The sequence below is a fragment of the Brachyistius frenatus genome, unplaced genomic scaffold, assembly GCF_029030835.1.
Source record: "Brachyistius frenatus isolate BFR_SWC_R1_liver_20210118 unplaced genomic scaffold, ASM2903083v1 Contig_5, whole genome shotgun sequence".
NCBI classification, from domain to species: domain Eukaryota; kingdom Metazoa; phylum Chordata; class Actinopteri; family Embiotocidae; genus Brachyistius; species Brachyistius frenatus.
Window position 1 is genome coordinate 1823323 of NW_027210604.1, and position 20141 is coordinate 1843463.

At 42.6% G+C, this 20141-nt stretch overlaps 1 protein-coding gene across 4 annotated transcripts in view; it reads left to right on the top strand.

The window, feature by feature from the left end:
• Positions 1-20141, top strand: part of sgcd (sarcoglycan, delta (dystrophin-associated glycoprotein)) — a 238336-nt gene that overhangs the window by 187898 nt on the left and 30297 nt on the right. For all 4 annotated transcript variants that reach the window (XR_011311746.1, XM_069716944.1, XM_069716935.1 and 1 more), the window contains one exon: positions 11608-11680. Coding sequence is in view for 3 of the 4 variants with exons in the window: in XM_069716944.1 (XP_069573045.1) it covers positions 11608-11680 (73 nt within the window). In the remaining variant the exon portion in view is untranslated. The remainder of the gene's footprint in view (positions 1-11607; positions 11681-20141) is intronic.

Here is a 20141-nt window from a genome sequence, read left to right on the forward strand (position 1 = left end):
TGCAAACATTATCACGGGCACACCCTTCCCCTTTTTTTTTTTTTTTTTTTAAATTTCAACTTCCATTTCTGTTGCAAGACATTGTGAGCAATAAATTACTCCATCTTTAACTCCACCCGTCTGACCTGTACAGCTATAATGCACTGTTGCATCCCCCCCCCCCTTCTGTATCGGCACATCACAGTGGTATCATCCTCAGCAGTAGCTCACTGTACGTATAAATACTGTGCATACAAAGTTTTCCTCCTGGCTCTGTAATATATCTGCAAGTCTTTATAATACCCTGTTTTTACCCATAATTCCTTTGGTCCCGGATAAACAAAATAACTTCTCGTTGGCAGATGCCAGGAAATTGGAGTCTGAATGCTATTTCAAAGGGTTTATAAAGACTGTTAATCTTTCTTCTCCCGTTTTTCTTTGATTTACTCTCCTGACTCGGGGCGTTTTTCTGTACATTTCTCTCTCCGCCCCCATTTTTTTTTTTTTCCCCCACCCCTTCTCTCGTCCTCCTCAGCCCAGTTTTCCACTCTTTCGCTCGCCGATGCCGCTGTTCCTTATCGGTAACATTCGCCCGCCAACATGAAATACCATTAAGTGGATGTTCACGAGGCCCGCCAAACACCGCTGATTTATCCCGCCGCATGCTTCATAAGCTTGTGATTGATTTTTAGCTGCGGACGACAGAAACACAGAAAGGAGAAGGTTAAAAAAAAAAAACGAGGGAAGGGAAAGAAAGGACGATGACGGAAGAAATTAACGCAAGTTGTGAGGAAGGGAAGGGAGAGAGAAACAATCGAAGGAGGCAGGGAGAGAGGAAGAAAGGGAACACGGAGGGCATTCTTGGAACGATGAGATGAAGAGAGGAGTCGGCAGGAATGAGGAGTGCATGCAGAGTCAGTGTGAGGAATAAGGGAGTCATTGTGATGACAGAGGAGGGACAGGGTGAAGGGGAGAGGAAGAGAGGAAGGGCAAAACAGAGGACACGTGAAGAAGAAGAAAGAGTAGCAGAAGGAGAAAGGACGGAAAGGAGACGAGAAACGGAGGAACGTGCGACTCGCAAGGAGGTCACATTTTTAGAAATCTCCTGATGACATCATTTCAGAGGAGGAGGCGTAGTATTCGCGGGCCGGAGGGAGTCGAAATAAAACCCCGGGATGGGTTTCATCGATCCCTCGCGCGGTCTGCTGGTACATGTTTACGAGGCAAATAGAAAGCGGGGAAGGCGACGAGAGAGGAAGGCTGGAGAAAGCGGCGGCAGCGTGTGTGTGTGTGTGTGTGTGTGTGTGTGTGTGTGTGTGTGTGTGTGTGTGTGTGTGTGTGTGTGTGTGCGTGCGTGCGCGCGCGTGCGTGAAATGCAGGTGGGCCGCATCGATCCGAGTCTTGCGGGCGCCGCATCGACAGAGCGGCAGATGAGGACTGATTACGCCGCGGTCAAAGAAGCGCATGAAAAGAAACGGCGGTGACGGGCGGACGCGTTCCCTCCTCCCCCTCCGTGGCCATTGAAAGCAACATCACAGATGCGGCCGTCTGTCTAACGCGTGACCTGCGGGGGACGACGACCCCTAACGTCTGGAAAGACCGGACGAGGAAGGTTTCTAATTTCCCGTCAGTCCCGATGGCGCGGCCCAGTTCAAACGAGTCCCCCATTCAAAAAGCGTAATACTACGTAAATGAAATATTGTGCACAAGTCAGTAAGCTGTGATTACCGAATGTCCCTCCTGGTCAGGCTTCTGCCGATCCTTCTGAAAATGAGATATTAGGCCTCAGAGAGAGGAATGTTTGAGGGTGTGACTGGTTTGATTGACATACCTTGGATGCAGTGAGGTTGTGTCGGGTTCTCGGCCGGATCCACCCCTCGCTTCTCGCCAGTTCGTTCAAATGTCGTCACTTCTGACTCCAAAAATCAAGATTGGTGACGGCCAAAACGCCGACTGGGAGAAACCTTTTCTTTATGGATCAGGTACTCGCGCAAAAAGAAGTTGAAACTTGAAGCGGACTGCCTCAGACTGTTATCACACCATATTGTGAAATGCCGTTGCACCATATAGAATGAAGTTCCTTTAAACCATGCAAAATCAACCTCTGGAGAAGCGTCCACACAATGTCATAGAAATCCCATCGTTCACTCATTGCTACGGTCTTGAATATCTGCATTCTACTTCACTGGCGGCGTCTGTCGCCATGAAAGCAGCAGGACAGATTAAAAAAAAAAAAAAAAGGACATTTAAATCAGCTGAAGCGGTCTTTGTTCTTCATGAAACAGTCTCATCAAAGCAGCCATTTTAATATACATGTTATTTGCAAGATGTGCTGAGGGCACGTGACTGAACCGAAATGACCTTAAAACGCGCACACACAGACACACACGTACACACACACACACACACACACACACACACACACACACACACACACACGCACACGCACGTACACACTGCCATGCTAATAAGCCCGGCCCGCCGCTCCTCAGGTCGACGTCCCTGGCAGGCCTATTTGCAGAGGAATATCAAACGTCCTGCACGCCATCATTCTTTCCAATTACAGGCTCAGGACTTCATTACTGCCGCCCCGCAGGCAGCAGCCTTTAAACACTCACAGACGGACAGACAGGCGGACATGAAAGTTCAGCCTCTTAACTATCTTTTACAATCTCTATCAAGCGATTGAATGACGTTATCCACTGGGCGCACGGCGACGTCCATCTGCCGGTCTCACTCCAGTCCTCTCCGCCTCCCCGCCGCTCCGTCCTCACATCATGATGTCATGTTACTTTCTACTTGGCTGCACGTCAGTTTTTAACTTTTTTTTTTATTTGTCCTGAGAGAGTAAGTGAGAGACTTTTATTAGCCTTTTTGTGACATTGCTGTCATTAAGAGCCGAAAGTGATGGTAAGTGCAGGAGAACACACGCATTACATTGCGGTGCATTTTTTTTTTTTTTTAGATGACTGCAGTGGGAAACTTTTGCATTTAAAACTAGTTAATAGCTCAGTTATGCTCATTTCCACCAATATTCGATGTCCGTTTTGATCCAAATGTTATGTTTTCTCCTCTAAGATGTTTTTCAAAGTACAACAACGCGCTCTCGTAGCGACGGCGACAGCAACAGGGACGAAGGAAATGGCGAGAAAACACCATTTTAGGCGCGAATAGTCCGACTCTGTCCATCCACGGCGGACCGTAAAACACACAATCCCTTTCAACGTAAAAAAAAAAAACGCACGGGTTGAGTTGAAGCTGTCAGTGTGTCCGCCTCAACGTGCGACACGCGCGTATCGGAAATGAAAAAGTAACTCGGTGCAGCTCTTCGATTTGAAGTTCATTTGAAAAGGTGCCAGCTGTCTGGCGTGTGGGAGAAAAATCTAAATCAGGACACGTTCATGTCGCGTGAAGAACCTCATCGAGCTCTCGCCCCACTCCGAACTGTCTTCCTCGTGTGTTCCTGAGAGGAGTTGAAGAGCGGAGGTGGCGGTGGGCGAAGAGATGATCGGGTGATCTCCTCATGGAGTCACTTTAATCATCTTTGTCCCTGGGTGCAGACTGACTATCACTGCCCAGCTCATATTTCTTAGCTGTGGTAATAATGATGATGATGTGAGTGTGAGTGTGTGTGTGTGTGTGTGTGCGTGTGTGTGTGCGTGTGTGTGTGTGTGTGTGTGTGTGTGTGTGTGTGTGTGTCGTGTGTGTGTGCGTGTGTGTGTGTGCGTGTGTGTGTGTGTGTGTGTGTCGGACTTGGCAGAACTCCATCGTCCCTCCTCCTAAGAATACACGATGAGATCATCTCCATCATCTCCAAACATTTTTAATGTCTAAAACGTACATTTTGCTTCAGATTTGTGTGATTCTTCCGTCAAAAGTGCAGTAAACGAGACATTTTGATTTGTCAGTCACAAGTGGAACCAGAAACATCAGTCGTGGCCGCGTTCGTGTCCGTGTCCCACCTGCAGGACCCCGGTGTAGCGCTCGCTGGCAAATCTAAACGAAAGAAACGCACCATTAGCTGTTGGAGTTTCTCCTGCGCGGTCATTATTATTATTATATTATTAGTTACACCTGTTGTAATCACTAATCTCATTTTGCTCCGGTGCTTTTACTCGTTTAAAACTTGCTGTCCTTATTATTTACACCCGTGCTACCATTTGTTTTTCAAAGACCCGTTTTGATTGGCCGTTGATCGGTTATGTTGAAGTGCCGGTGGTTTTAGACGGTAGCCTTAATTTGAATCAGCTTAAGAAGAAAGTTGTTGTTGATCTGTTTCACAGATTTTTACGAACTAATTTCTACTTCGCAATTCATTAGCGCGGGACGTCTTCGTCTGTCGTCTTTGGAGGTTCAGCATGTCGGGCTTAGGAGCCGACCGGAAGCAAACCACTGGTGAACATGCTTCCCAGTGGTGGCAAACTTCTCATCGTTGTTTTAATTTGTGTAACAATCACCTGAAACGTAGAATTACCTTAGATGGAGCCCTTCATATCGGAGGGGGGCGGGTCCTCACCTTCATAGCCGCATCTCAACCCGAGTTTTATCTCACATCTGCAGCATTTTCTCTGAAAGGTTTGCCCCTAATGATGTATTTATCCATGGAGAAAAAAAAAAATGCTCTGTAATCTACCGAACCCGCGAGCAGCGCTTCCAAAAAAAAAACACTGTACGTGCACAGATGTTTTTGTGTTACGCCTCGTGGGACGACAGCTCGTCACTCGGCGCACGCTGGGACGGGTGATGGGGACGGCGCCGCGTCGGCGGCGCCACGCCGGCATTGTTGTAATGTGTCTTTGCGATCACTGTCGAGTTCGCCTGTCACTCCGGCGGCAGTGTCTCCGCGCTGTGTCAGCATATTGAAGCAGAAAAAAAACAAAAAGCAGGAGTTGGGGAGCGATATGACCCGAGTGAAATGATTTATATTCACCTGCAGTGTGGAAAGAAATCGTCGGTGGCTTGTCACGTCGCTCCTTACAGACTGTAATCCGCCAGCAGCATACCGTATGCGACGAGTTGAACTGGAGTTGTGTGAGAGGGATCCATCTGTCACCAGGCTGCCATAGTTAGCTTCACTTTCTCCTTTAGATGTTTTTTTTTTTGTCTGACGTGCTTTCTCATATTTTCTTTGTTTTTTTTGTTGTTTTTTTGTTGTTGTTTTTTTACCTCCATTTCTCCGTCTCCTCTTGTTGTTTTGCTCCCTCTTTTTTCAGTCCTCCCTTTGATCTTATTTCTCTCTTTACTTTCTCTAATCTGCTGGCCGCATACACTTATTCGACAGCCGAAACTTAAGTGTCGAGGTGGAGAATCGCGCCCTTTATAAAAGCTGATTTTCTTATCCTATTCAAAGGAGAAAGGGCAAAGCGTCTCAGCAGGGAGCGCTTGCTATTCATTAGAAAGGGGCTGCTGGCTACACCTCCCGTCTGACTGCAATACTGAAAGCAGGAATATTATATAGCGAAAATGAGAGCAAGCAAATGATGGACAGAGAGAGCAAGATAACAAATCAAACTTTGATTTTATAGAAGTTCGTTTGGGTTTTTACAGTTGGGTCTTCACGGGTTTATTTTTTTATTTGATTTGGGTTTTTTTTTGTTGCCGTCGTTTTGGTCCATCTGTCTGTCCCGCACATCTGAACAGACACACATGGTTTCCTGAGGATAAATTCTAATGACGGATGGACGATCCAGTGATCGCGTTTCTGTATGGCTGAAGGCTGAAAGAAAAATGCCCAGTTACAAATACGATACAGATGCAAATAATATGATACAAATACAAATGTAAAAAAAATACCAACTGGGGTCTTTGGTTGCTTCTTTTTTTTTTTATATTTCTGTGATTATGTGCCACATCTTTCATCTGTTATATACAATGAGAAATGAAATTTTGCATTGTAAAAAATGTTTTCTCTCAGGAATTCTGACTTCAAACAAGACACTCATAGAATCTGAGGTTACAGTAAGTAACCAACGGTATATTTTGTTGTTATTTTTGACAACTTCGCCTGGGCAGGCATCATGCTCTCTAATTGGCAATTTTTCATGTCTGAGAATCACGTTCTGCTCTATTTACATCCTTCTCTCAGTTATGTTATCAGCGTCACTCTGGAAAATGTCGGCAATCACCGGTTGCAGCTGAGGTGGTCGAGACAGATTGAGGGAAATTGGGTGCACCGTGATAGTAAATTACAACGCTTCATCCCCAAATCGCGACGGAACCCCTCCGAACACCGAACAGCGTGAGAGTGGAAATTTTCTCTTGACAGGATGAGAGTGGGTTTCATGCAATTCGGCGTCCAGTGAGCGGTCATAATTTCATGGTCACAGAAACCTGAACAGCGGCACAGATTAGCTGAGTTTCCCACCAGCGGTATTGTAGCGCGCGTGTCGACCTCCTTTGAAAGTCTCCGGGTCCCACGAGGCTGGAATCCCGCTAATCAGTCATCGCTTACATCGGCGGATTAGATGGGATTGAATTTAGAAACGCACGTCACTGGTGGTTAATTACATGAAGCGGGGCTTTGTTTACCAGTGATTACTTTAATTATTATACCCATGCCTTCCCACAGTGTACATACAGTAAATTAGTTAGTGGGTTACAGACAGTTGCGTGACTGCAAATGATAATCCGGCTGCCGTGTGCAGGGAAGAACGTGACATTAATATTCATGACTCGTCAAGCCAGAGTATGTGTGTAGCTGTGTGTGTATGACAGCATCCATTTAAATCCAGCGCAGCATTATAGTGTGCACATTACCATAAAGCTAACACGGCCTAAATTCAAACCGAGCATCGTAGCGTTTCCTACTTTTGTCATCATCAAATCGACAGCTGCTCTTTATATTCTCTCCAGCAGGAGATGCAACAGGCCTTTTGAAATGGATGCAGGACACATCTTCAACTTATTTTTCTTTTAGAAACCTAGAACGGGCGGTTTCTAGAATTCGTAACTCCCACTACGCCATTGTACTAACAAAAAGATGGGATTATAATATCGTATTTTATGTGATGGATTACTACGTCTGTGTGGTATTTTACCTCTTTGACTTCTACCGTACCAAAGAAGAGTTTTGGAGATAAAACTCCTACGATAGGGATCGTCGTCCTCGGAATTAGGCCAAAGTGAAGGTACGACGGGACAGGTGCTCCCGTGGGGTCTAGACTCTGGTGCTGGGGAGGTAGAGCCCATTGTTCTTAAAGTTCAAAAAATAAAAAAAACAAATAAAAAAACAAACATTAAAATGTATTTTTTTATTTGCAGCATGCTTATTATCATATAAGGGGATTACAGATGACTGTTGGGCAGTATTGTAGTAATAAAAAAATTAAAAAATGATATCCAATTTTTGACAAAAGCAATATCAAGCACCACCTCTGTGAAATCCTGGACAGACTAAATCGTGGGCTGTCATGATTCAATAAAACATGACAAGTAACGAGTGTGACTCCTCTCTGCCTTCCCACCAACAAAACAGCCCGGGCCAAACCACGGCCATTCCTTGGCATTCAACTCGTGATGTGTTGTGTCCCTTATTATTACTCGGGGTTAGCATTAGTCCAAAATTGTACCGGCGATTGAAAAATAATATGAAAGGTTATGCGGTAATCACTCGATATAAATATATATATATATATAACGTTGGTGAGCTAAATATTCATGTAAAAAAATGATATATTCAAAATGTGTACATTTGAGTGTGCATTGTGCACAGAAAAATGCATGATGATAAATACAGGATTTTGGTTTTGGGTTTTTGTTGCTCATGCACAGTCCATCGACCGCCACCGATCATTGAAATTATTCCTAGAGGGAGTTTCTTCGGTGGCTCGTGTGTCTCGCAGTGTATTGCATCACCTCGGAGACACTTCAAGGCACAACCGATGATGTCCGCCCCCCCCCCCCCCCGGTGTGACTACCATCTTCATAAACACCTCTACACACACACACACACACACACAAACACACACGGACGCACAGCTGCTCACGCAGACCCATTCGTCTTTAATGGCGTCGTTTATTTCCCCATCCTCCACCCCCCCACCACCACCACCACCACCACGGGTCCATGAAACATGTCTGGGCCGTGACGGATCGCTGCTATCTGCTCAGTATTCATGTGGAGATGGTGATCAGAAAATCAGATAAATCAAGTTTTATTCACAGGGGTTGCACGTGAATGGAGTCGGCACACTCTTCCGGCGGAAAGATGTTACACGCGCAGAATACAAATAAAGACAGCAGGTCAAAAATATGAAAACGCACGCCGTGTCACAAGGTCAATGATCTGTGGCGTTTAATGTGAGTCTTTAAGCACTCCATCGTTGTCTGACATGCAACTGACCGATACTTTGATACTTAGGAGTCACTCAAATCTGATAAAAGTATGACAGCTGATTATAAATTTATACAAACGCAAATATTATCATTTAATCTTTAGTCAAATTTGTTAAATGTTTTGACCAAGATTTTGAAGTTAAACCATAAACTGAATACTATAACTATTAAAAGAAAAAGAAAAACAACTATTCTCTAGACACTATTAATTGTGAATACATCGCTGTTTGAACTTTCTATATGGGAGATAAAAACAGTTAGAATAAAATAAAATGACGCTGGGTTTTTTTCTTATCCTTTAAACGAGTGAGTTAAGGCAGAGTGACAGCCAAGAGCAAAGCAAAGAGCTTTTTTTGTGTGTGTGTTCTTTTTGTTCCAAATGAAAGCTGGGATTTCTAATGTGAGCCTTCTGTTTCATCTTCACTCACTTCGCTGCTGGAGAGAGGGAGTGACATCCTCCTCTCTGTACTCCGTCTCTAACTGACTGAGCAGTAGCTATTTAAATGTCACCGCTGCTTTCACGAGTTACGGGATAGCGATTTCTTTTTTCTTTTCTTTTCTTTTTTTTTTCTTTGTAACCCTTTGGTTTTGTTTCACTTCTCAAAAAAAAAAAAAAAAAAAAAACTGGGATTTTTGCTTGAAATTCAAATGGAAACATACGACAATTCTATGGATTGCAACGCTGTGAAGTATTTCGCTTCAAATGTCAAATATCCAAGCAAAATTTCACAAAGTTTTCAATTCATCTGGGTTAAAAAAACAACAACAACAACAACAACAGAAGGAGAAGTGTCTCCACCTGTAGCGGTGATTAAGAGCAGGTGTTATATATCCCACATGGGCGAGCTGGAGCACCACTTTGCATATAGATATTTTATTTCCCTGACTTTTTTGATAAGTGGGTCTGTGTTATGAAGAGCTCGCCGAAGGAACGGGACTGTAAATATCTCCAGACATCAGGGGGAACTCAGCCTGTTTAATTGAAAAATACACCAAACATGTCAAAGCCGTCCTGCCATTAATTTTTAGTCGCGCTTTCGGTGGCGTAAACAAACTACTTCTGCTCTTTCTGGTGGCGTGCCCAGAGTTTCGTGGCATATATTACATCTTTCACATGTGTTACTTTTGTCGTGCATGTATATAGTCTATATATTCTATCTCTATATGTCATCTACACAAGCCGTTGTTATGTGCTTTACCTGTTGAGCTTCCTCTTTAAATCTACCGGGGAAATTTGCGAAAATACGTTAGCCAACCAGTTTTCTGGTCTGAATGGGCAGTTCGGGGTTTTTTTGGTTTCAGAAAAACACTTTCAGCTGACACTGAAGTTGTTTTAGCAGTTGATAATTGATCCTTTTTTTATTTCACCTCTGGTCATGGCCGCAGAAAGGTACACGGTTCCCATTCTCAGCTACAAACATCAGTTGTTATTCCAACAGCCTGAAAACAGGTTATTGTAACTGGACTTTGAGAACTACAACTATGAACTATATTTCCCATGTGTACCCTCTGATGTTTTTATATACTCTTACCCAGATGAAGTATCATGAAATCTTTTTGAGGGTTTCACATATTTGACTTATGCTTCAACCTCGGCTTTGTGTTGTGCTTTCTTTCAAAATAAAAGACAAATACTGTACTGAATGAAAATTTGACATTAACGTTAATATTTTATTTTCTCTATTCATATTATTATATTCTCAGAGTGGCAGGCAAGTTAAAGTCCATTTAACAAGCTTAAAAATGTCAACAAATGATTGCTGAACTAAAACACGAAGCCCAAGACTAACCCGCCATTCAGTCATCAGATGTTAACGACTCTGAAGGCTCGACAATTAAACTCCATCGTCACTGGAAAATATTTTTTCGTTCCTATTCTCTTGTGAACGGGGGAGTTTGACAGTTTCATAATGGAGATGTCAGAGGTTTGACGTGTTGCGGAAGACGGTTCACCTGTGCAAAAACACTTCATCACTCTGAATTGAGTCTAAGTGCCCGACAGTGTCGCGTTTGACAAGGTTGAAACTTTTTCTTCTCCATCTGACTTCCTATTGAAAACATGAACGTGTGTCACAGAGCGAGGGGCCTCTCCTGTTGGTTTGAAAAGCATTTGGCCACGGCCATTGATCTGCACCTGATGCTTGGTTGATTTGATATAACTGAACGCCGCGGCTTCCTTCGAGCTGCTGCTGCATTGGCGCGACAGTCAATAAGAGCCTCGGGGTCGAGGGCCAGCCGTTTATAAGTTTGTGCTCTTTCGACGCTGTAAATGGATTGTAAGTCACTTCCCAGGTAATTTAGGAACTCAGGACTTCAAATCTTAACCTTGATTGAGCTTTTTAAGTATCTAACGAGATGAAAAGACTACCGCCAAACTGGTGGCCTTGTTAAGCGGAAGCGGTTATTACACAACCTGAAATAAAAATGTTTTGAGACACTTTTTTTTTTTTTTTTATTTTATCAATCACAGCTTTTCACCGTTTATTTTCCATGTCAATTTTCCATGGTATCCCTTTTATGTCGGCATTCAGGTCCAACCAGTGTTTAGCATACCGTCTTCATATCGTATCGGTCTTCAATTCAATAACAATCTTTTGCTTGAAACTTTTGCCTCAACCTAATAGGCCACACTTAAAATTCTAATTTTGCACGTTTGTGGCATTTTGTTTGTCCAAAACATCCCTTTACAGAAAAAAGGGCCATCAGTGGGGAGTTTGCGTGTTCTTCCTGTGCCCTGCGTGGCTTCCAATCACCATCCAGACCGGTGATTCCAATTTGCCTGTATGTGTGAATGCGAGCGTAGCGGTACATAGATAATAGATGGATGTATAGTGTCTGTCTTGGAAGAGGAAGGTTTTCAGCTGTATAAGCTTCTTTTTTTTTCTTTTTTTTCCCCTCATCCTCACTGAAAGTCTCAGTATAGAAGGTAGTGAACCATATATGTTGTTGTTCATTAAAGAAATTCACGCTGTTGCTGCTTACTGTGAACTCTTATTATTAAGAGTCATTTCAGTGCCCCGAGGAGGTGATGAATCAAAACAAATAGCCCGGTAAACAGAGCATATTTTTGAGTTCTCATCTTTCCAATTTGACAGTATTGCTTTTTTTTGTTGTTTTTTTCATACGCATGTGAATCCACGTTATCAGTGAGGCGAGACGGGCCGCTGTGCATGCTGACTGGAGCCGTATAGATCAGCGGAGTCTTAGAGATTATGTCCATTGATCGGACAGGAGGGGTTTGTGGTTTCAATTGACGGCGGCCTCCTGTCTGATTTTGTGTTCTTGTGATTTCAGGGGCCGAGGGAGCCGTGTTCAGCAAATCAGTGGAGACGCCGCATGTCAGGGCCGAGCCGTTCAAAGAGCTACGGTGAGTTGTTGTCTTTTTTCTCAGCACATAACTCATGCATGGGAACATAAAAAGATCTCCCGAAGGAGTGCACATAAAGTAGAAACATTTATCTTAAACTTATGCTTCACCAAGAGTATAGTACTCAAATACTGCAGCTTTAAAAAAAATAAAAAAATAATAATCTTAAGCAATAAAGCGCTAACACAGAAATACAAACACACCACAGCCTGCGCAGAGAAAAATGACTCACTTTGATATGCACATAAACATGCAACCGCAATTAAATATGTACCGAATATTTTGGGGGAAATAGTCACGATACAGAGAAGTAACTCAGCAATTTAAGTGATAAGTGATTTTAAGTTCTCCAACATATGTATTTTCTTACCCTCAAATACAACCCGCACAAGGAAAAACTCACATTCACTTTAACGTCATCGGAAATGTGTTTGTTCTGTAGTTAATAACGTGACCGCTGGAGGTCGCTAAAATTTAAAAAAAAAATTAACTGCAGGTCATAATTAAGCGGCTTGCACAAAAGACCTATCGGATGTTTTTTGTGGGGTTTTTTTGGAGGACAGTACTGAAAAGAATATCTCGTTCCAGGTAATTAAATGTGAGAATCTGCGGGTTTATCAGTCTTCAATGCAAATGCATTGAATATGTCTGTATATCTACAAAAAAAAAAATCTATCAAACAAAACACAGCTTAAAGACAACAAATTGGGCTTTAAGAAGTTCAGTATTTTGTTTCCATAGACAGGATTTTAAGGGAAAATAATCAGCTTATTCATCAAAATAGAAAATATTGATTTTCACAGCTTGACATTTGTGGACAATACCAGCCACAAAAATACTGTTTTGTAATTTAGATGAGTAAAAACGGGAGAAAGGAGACAGATTATTATTATTATTATTACCAGACTATGTTTGGCTTTTTGTAATGTGCATCTCAAAGCGTCCATATTCAGAAGCCCAAAATATGAGAAGAATGGAAATTTACAATAATGACCACTGAATGTCATTTATCACTGCTGATTGACCATTGACCTGACTTAAACAGGGAAAAAAAAACACTTCACTGACAGCAATAAGGATTATTGTAGAAAAATTAAAAGATGTCGTTTATTATAAAGTGACAAGACTGACTGTTATTTTTACATTCATGTTACCACTCTGTTTCCCTCCTTCTGTGTATGTTTTCCTGACTTTTATTTGCTCCCAGAATGCTTAGTCAACTGCACCATATGATACACTGCCAGTTAAATTTCTATTTATTTGGCCATTTGACTTTTTATTTCATCTGTTTGTCACAATAATGGAGCCAAAATTATTCACACACTTAAACATACACTTGAGATTTCTGCCAATTTTTTTTTATTTTATGGTGCGTGGCTAATTGATAAACCACGTATGTTTTACTAATGGTATTTGAATCATTAATATGCATTTATTGGCCTTTTTTTTCCAAGTGTAAGTTTGCCCAAAGAAAAGTCTATAGTGCATCCAGAAATTATGCAATTTATTTTCTTTTACTACACTTGCAGTAGTTTCATCCCTGAAGTCACAAAACATCCATAAAAGCCACTTTTTAACTGACTGGAGAGACAGAAAGGTGGAAACTGCAAAGAGACCGAATTTAAAAGTAAAAAATCTATATGAAGTGGTGGAAAGAGTACTTTTCCATGGGTGGTTAGCACTCCTGTCCAATAATCTCTGTCTGCAGGAGCCAGAATCAGAACTGTTTTGGGCAATCTCAGAGATCAATAAGTCCATCTTTGGCAAAAGAAGCCTTGTTCCTCTCCGTCTTCCTTCTTTACCTTCATCAGCTCCTCTCCATTTCTAACTCAACACTTGCACATTCATCAAAACAAAACATCAGTGCAACATATCCTGCTGTCGGGAGAAATGAACGGGAGAGGGAGAAAGCAGAGAAACATTTGGCTGAAAGACACCAAAAGAGAGTCTTTATTCAAACAACAGAATAGAAACTTTAAAATGCAATAAAAACAAATCTTAAGATTAACATTTAACATTAACTGTAGTCTTCTCTTTACATTTGTGCTATTTCTAAGTTTTGCACGCAGATCAAAGCTCGTGTATAAATTAAAGTTCCTCTTCCGGCATTGATTTAACCGCTAAGAACTGATTTGAGAATATGCAAAAAGGTTCCCGGCTAAATCTCCACCCACTCCTCCATCACTCGCCTGCAGCTCTATGTTGCTCCAAGATGACAGGATTGGTTCCTTAGGAGTGTTACGTATGAAAAACTGTCCGAGATGCTCAGATGTAGTGATGACTCCTTATTTTGCTCATAATATGTCTCGTAGCATATCAAAAAAACAGCATGATACATCTGCAGTTGTGAATATTAACAAGTAGTTTGTGAATGGATTTTTGGCTCCTGCAGCTCTGTTTTAGAAGATATGATGTCCACAGTCCGTTGAACAGATCTATGAAGCATTAACGTAAAACAGTTGAAATCGCCACTGATTATGGATTATAAACCCTTCAAAAATTGTGCCTTATCAGAAAGTGGTTGATTGTTGTCTTGTTCCAAGACTCTATATATTCTTTTCCAGATAAAATGCTGTTTAAGTCATCACTGCAGACCACCCCCGGAAAAATATATCAAGACGGCCGTTACACGACACTCATAAACCACAAGGCAAACCGTGAGCAGGCTTGAATGCATTTAAAAAAAAAACAGAAGTGTGTTAAAGGGTTCCCGTTGAAGCTAAAACAAGGCAAAATAACGGGTATTTCATATGTTAAATCCAAGGCGGCCACGTCCTTCATTTCCTGTGAGGGAAGTCATTTGGGAAGCCAAATGATAATGAAAAGATTTGGGGAGGAATATTCCTTTAAGGTGTCACAGGTTATCAGCTCCTTCACAGGCATTAGTCAAACTCAACTTCGACGGACTCGGTGTGGTTTCATCTTCACCCGTTATCCTTCACCGTGTGTGTGTGTGTGTGTGTGTGTGTGTGTGTGTGTGTGTGTGTGTGTGTGTGTGTGTGTGTGTGTGTGTGTGTGTGTGTGTGTGTGTGTGTGAGAGAGCGAGAGAGAGGGGGAGAGAGAGAGAGAGAGAGAGAGAGAGAGAGACGTGGATGTCTCCTTGGTGTAAATGTCTTGTTTATCATCTTTCTCCCGCCTGTGCTGTCAGATGTGATGACAGTCAATCAGAGCAGAAAGTGAGAGAGACGGAGGCCCAGTGTGACGGTGGCGAGACAGAGGACGGCGTGTCTATGACGGAAGGGAAGAAGAGGAGAAATGAGGCACTATGGAGCAGGGGAGGGTGGGGGGAGATCCTATTTGTCAGCATAGATGTAGGTCTTGTGAGTGTTTTCACTTATTTTCCTCTCATCAGGACTGAGGCAGTGTGTGTACATCATGACTGACATCTCCTTATGTAAACCCCAGCAGAGATCCACCCACCTTCAACTTACAGCAGCAGAAGTGTTATCAACCACCAATGAGCAGAAATCACTGTGAAGTGTGTGTGTGTGTGTGTGTGTGTGTGTGTGTGTGTGTGTGTGTGTGTGTGTGTGTGTGTGTGTGTGTGTGTGTGTGTGTGTGTGTGTGTGTGTGTGTGTGTGTGTGTGTGTGCAGGGCCTTTCTTTGTGTGTGTGTGTGAATCTTATTTGCCTTTTTGTCCAAGATTCACCATTTTTCATTCGGATATTGATATTCGGTTGCTTTATTGGAGGACTTTTGCTCATGACAACGTGTCGTATAAACTAGTGGGTACTTTGCTGTGAACTTTGCTGGCTTTTTTTTTTTTATTCAGTTAATATCAATTAATCAGGTCACTTTGAGATCTTTTTTTTTTTTTTTTATGAGCGACAGAACCAAACTAAAGCCAGATAAACACGATCAACAAAGCAGCAGTAAAAACAGTTACAACGGACATAAAACAGCAAGAGACAATAAAGCTTTAAAGCTTTCAAGTCAAGGGGAATGATTTATTCCAGCTTGAACGCAGTTTGCAGTTCATTCAATTTAAACGGTGCAAAGAAGGTGCCATCAAAAAGTTCCGAGATTGTTCCCGTCGTACACGGATGGAGCTCAGTGATGTGCACGGAGCACATTGCGAGTAAGTATTCCAAGTTCGGTCGCTTGATTGACATCAGCGTTAACGCGTTTTTTTGTAACGGTGGCACGTGGCCACGTGCAGTTTCACCATGGACCTGAAACTTGAGCTCACATTTTGTCCTATTGAAGGACCCAAGTGCCATCGCACCTCAGCCCAGGTTGTTTGCACTACATGGTTTCCCCTCAGATGTAGCAGAATTCAGGGTGAATTCGCGTTATAACCCACCTTGGCGATTGTCAAAGAAAAGCCCACCTGGTCGCTGCCCTGAGATACGTTCTTCCCTTTTGGAAACACAAATGCCATTTAAAGCACCTCTCGTGTGTCCGACTCATTGACTTGGCGCTTCTAAAGCATTTCAGGGGTCTCTGTTGACGATTTTCCAAATGCTCATACTTTTTGATCTTGCACATTGTAGTACCCACCAGAAACCAGTTTAGTGTAGATGTAAGGTATATACAGTATATCAGTGTTCAAGTGACGCCCTGTAATTTAACCCTCCCAAACAAAGCTTTGTCCTGGAAACCAGCTGGTCTCCGGTCAAACCCTGTCCAGCAGACTAAGAAAAGCAGAATTTAAGCAGAAAGCAGACCCAACTGTTCTTTGGAAAATTGTTACATTGTCACAGTGACTGTTTTGCGACTGATCTTTCTATTCACGTAGCACAATGACATTCTTTGATCTGAATTGAAAGAGAAGCAGAGAGCGAGAGAGAGCGGTAGAAAGACTGATGTGAAAATGAGAAAAACTAGAAAAAGTGGGGGGGAAACAAAGTCGGCAAAGATTAAAGAACAAGAGGGAGCAAGAACAAAATAGACGCCAGCTAGAGTTTGAAATTATAGGAGAGTGGCAAAACAGAAAAAAAAAAACATAAAATATATTAGAAAAAAAAATAATTTAAAAAAAAATGAAAGAAAGTATTATCTCTGTCAGGGAATGGACGAGATGGAAAGTGAAAGAAGTAGAGGAAAATTAGATGAGGAATTGAGAGATAATAAAGAAATAAAAGGATCTCTGTGTGATAGAGAAACGCTGCAAAGACAAGCGTGACGGAAATAAGGGGTCGAATAGAGAAGGACTTTGATGACAAACATGTAATAACAGTGTTTCAGTGGTGTGTGCATTCAAATGAACCGTGACTCATCAATCATTGCTGCTTTCCTTTCAAAATCCTCATTTCAAATCATAAAAACTTGAAAAAAAAAAAAAATCCCCCACCAGTGATGCGCAGGTCATTTCTGAGCGATGCTCCAAAACCCCTCATCATATCATTGTCCACATAATTTGATACAGTCTACAGCAATGTGTTTTTTTTTTTTCTTGTTCTTTCTCTCTTCCCCCTTGTTTACGCATCTTTGGTGACAACCAGCCAACTGAGAATGAAATATGGCCCAAACTATCCAATTACGTCAGAAAAAGGGGAGCGAGCTCATTGGAGCATGGCTAAAATCTAATTTTACTCTAATCTCTCCCGTCTCCTTGGCAGGTAGCAATCGAGGATTCAAATCCCATTTCAGGATATCACGTTAACCCCTGAGACACCACACATCCAAACACACGCACTCATCCCACCTCGAACCGTGGCCGTCGTATCCATCTGCGTGGTAATGCCTTGTCAACAGGATGTGTCCTTGCATCAGACGAACGCCTTTGTGAGAGTAAAATGCCGGCATGGGCGAATCCGATAGTGTAGCTTGATTTATGCCCCGACCAATTCGGAGCACAGATAAAAGGAATATATATGAAGCAATAAGAGGGAAAGTGAATGTGCAACGGGACGACAAGAAAGTGATGAAAACAGTAGGAAGAAGACTTGTGAGGTCTATTTTTTTTTCTCTCTCTCTCTCTCTCTCTTAAGGTGAAATGAGATGTGAAGTGGCGAACTTCCTACAAGAGTTGAGAAGCTGAAAGTTTTTACATCATCAAAATTCAAATTAGTCTCTCGGAAACTCGGTCTGTCCCACGACTCCTCCTGTAGCTCTTTTTTGTAGCGCGCGGTAAACTTACTCCGTCTCTGCTGAAGTTTCAGGTGCAAAGAGAAACCGCAGATGCGCCAAGACCGGCGGTCAACGGTGTTGGCAGCTTTTGTGGCGAAAGGTAGAAAGAGAGCAAATGATGGTGACCTCCTGAGCTCCATTTCCTCTCTGTGTTGGTTCATATGGATGCTAACAGGGTTGTTCAAATTGTTTCTGTCGTCTGACAGCAGAAATTTTAGCACATTTTCTGTGAAAGTCAGTTATTCCCGAATGGGAACTTTCCCACTTCCCAGCTGGAATTGTTTTAAAACACAAACATGTAACGGTTAAGAAAACAATTTGCGTTCAGGGTCTACTTTTTCACATGTTCAAGAGCTGTTGAGCATAAATCACCTTTATCAGAACATAGAATTGTAGATGTTCCAAATTTCCATTGTTCAACATTGTTCCCACTTTGAAATAATTGGAAATTCAGCTTTGATTGTTCTCTGAGAAAGCCGCAACTCAAAAACTCTCGTCTCATTGAAATTGTTGGAATCTATTTGCAATAAAGAATGCATTCGGCTGGCAGGAGAGCAAAATACGATTTTTGCAGTGCGAACGGCGTTTACATTTTTTTCCAGTCTTGTGTGTCGATGTCATCTCGTTTGAATGTCGCTTCAAGGCTTCGAGTATCAAAGCACAATATCCATGTGTTTGACCTTAAACACCTCTTTACTTGAAACTTCTTCAGAAAGGTCAAACTCCGATATGGCTTTCACCTTCATCTGGAAATGGAACCTCCGCTCCGTCACCCGCTTTTGTTGTCCTTTTACAGCACTTCAACGCAAGATGTGTAAATTATGAGAGGAGAGGGCAACGACACTGCATGCCGACCTGACCACCGATCATAGAATCAACCAACGTCGCCTTCAGCTCTTTCTTATTCGGTCTTTTTCCTTTTCTGTCCCTCTCTTTGCCTCCTCTATATCTTTTGTTTCAACTCTCGGTGTCTCCATCACACCCCCCTCCCATCCCCCTCCTCTTGCTACAATTACCTTGATCTTCTGTTTTTCTTATCGTCCGAACTTCACCTCCTCTTCTCACACCATGTCCTGATCCCATCGCTCTCCTTCCTCGCCTCGTCTATCCTCTCGTGTGCTATTTCCACATTCATCTCCGACCCTAAACGTGAAGCGGGAACAACAACAAAAAAGGTCCAGCGTAACAATAATTTACCCAGTCGAATATATCGTAACAAAAGAGATCGCTCCTCAAGGTGGCCTGTTTCCAGATAATGCACCTCTGAGGATTATCAGAAGGAACAAAAAGCCCCAAGAATAGCCGGATGCCACGTCCACGCCGCTTATTTTCACCCCTTTTCTCCGCCCCTTCTTCTCTCTCTGTCCTCTCCAATATCACACCTGCTGCTTTCTTTTTCCTCTCCACCCTCGCCGCCCTCCACACCGTCAGCTTACACTGATCTCGGTAATTGAGAGGATGGTCCGCTCTGCAGCAGCGCGCTCGGGTCGTCCGCTCGGGCAGCTCGCAAAATCCCCGCCAAGCAATCAGCCGCAGCTCTTATTGCCCTAGATTGCCATTTAACCTATGATTTGCCACGTGACACGAAGGCGGACCCGCTTAAACTCACCGCAGCTTATGTATTTATAACGCCACGCAACTCCGACGATTTTTCCGCCGTGCGAAGAAACGGTGGCAGATCGTTTTGGGCGGAAGGCGTCGTCTCCAAGGACAAAAGAGTCACGCCGTAGCCAAAATGAGAGTAAGAAAAGCTGCCTCCAGGTTTCAGACCGAGCGAGTTGTCGGTGTGTCATATTGAAAAAACAGTCACTGTTATCTGAAGGTGAAGAATATGAGGAGGAAGCACAAAGAGTTATTAACCTTGGATCCTCGGTGTAGATATGAAGCACTGCCGAGAAAAGAGAAGGAAGGATATGAGAATGTACAAACGTATAGAAAACCAAAAAAAGGTAAAGCTTTAAGATCGCTGTGGAGAATTGAGGCTGTGGCAGCGATAGAAATAAATGTAAAAATAAAAAGGCTAAGGCAACATTTAGACAGAAGAATATAATACTATATCGGGCAGACAGAAAGTGGGAGTACAAACTTATTGAAAGGGCTCTTTACTTTCAGATTTCTGTAGATACAGTATATGGCATTTGTCGACGACTTCTTTGCTAAATCTCGATTTTTATTTTTAAATATGAAAAACTGTTTATATTAGAACTAGACAGAAATAAGAGTGAAGGAAATTCAAAAAAAAGAAGACAACGTTTCAGTTCACAGAGGAGGAAATGACTAAGAATACAAAACCTGAGAGAGATATTCCATCGCCTGACTCCCCGAGGAGCAACCTGGGAGAACGAGGGAGGATGACAAGTGGGAGTTTTTTTTTTATTTTATTTTTTTT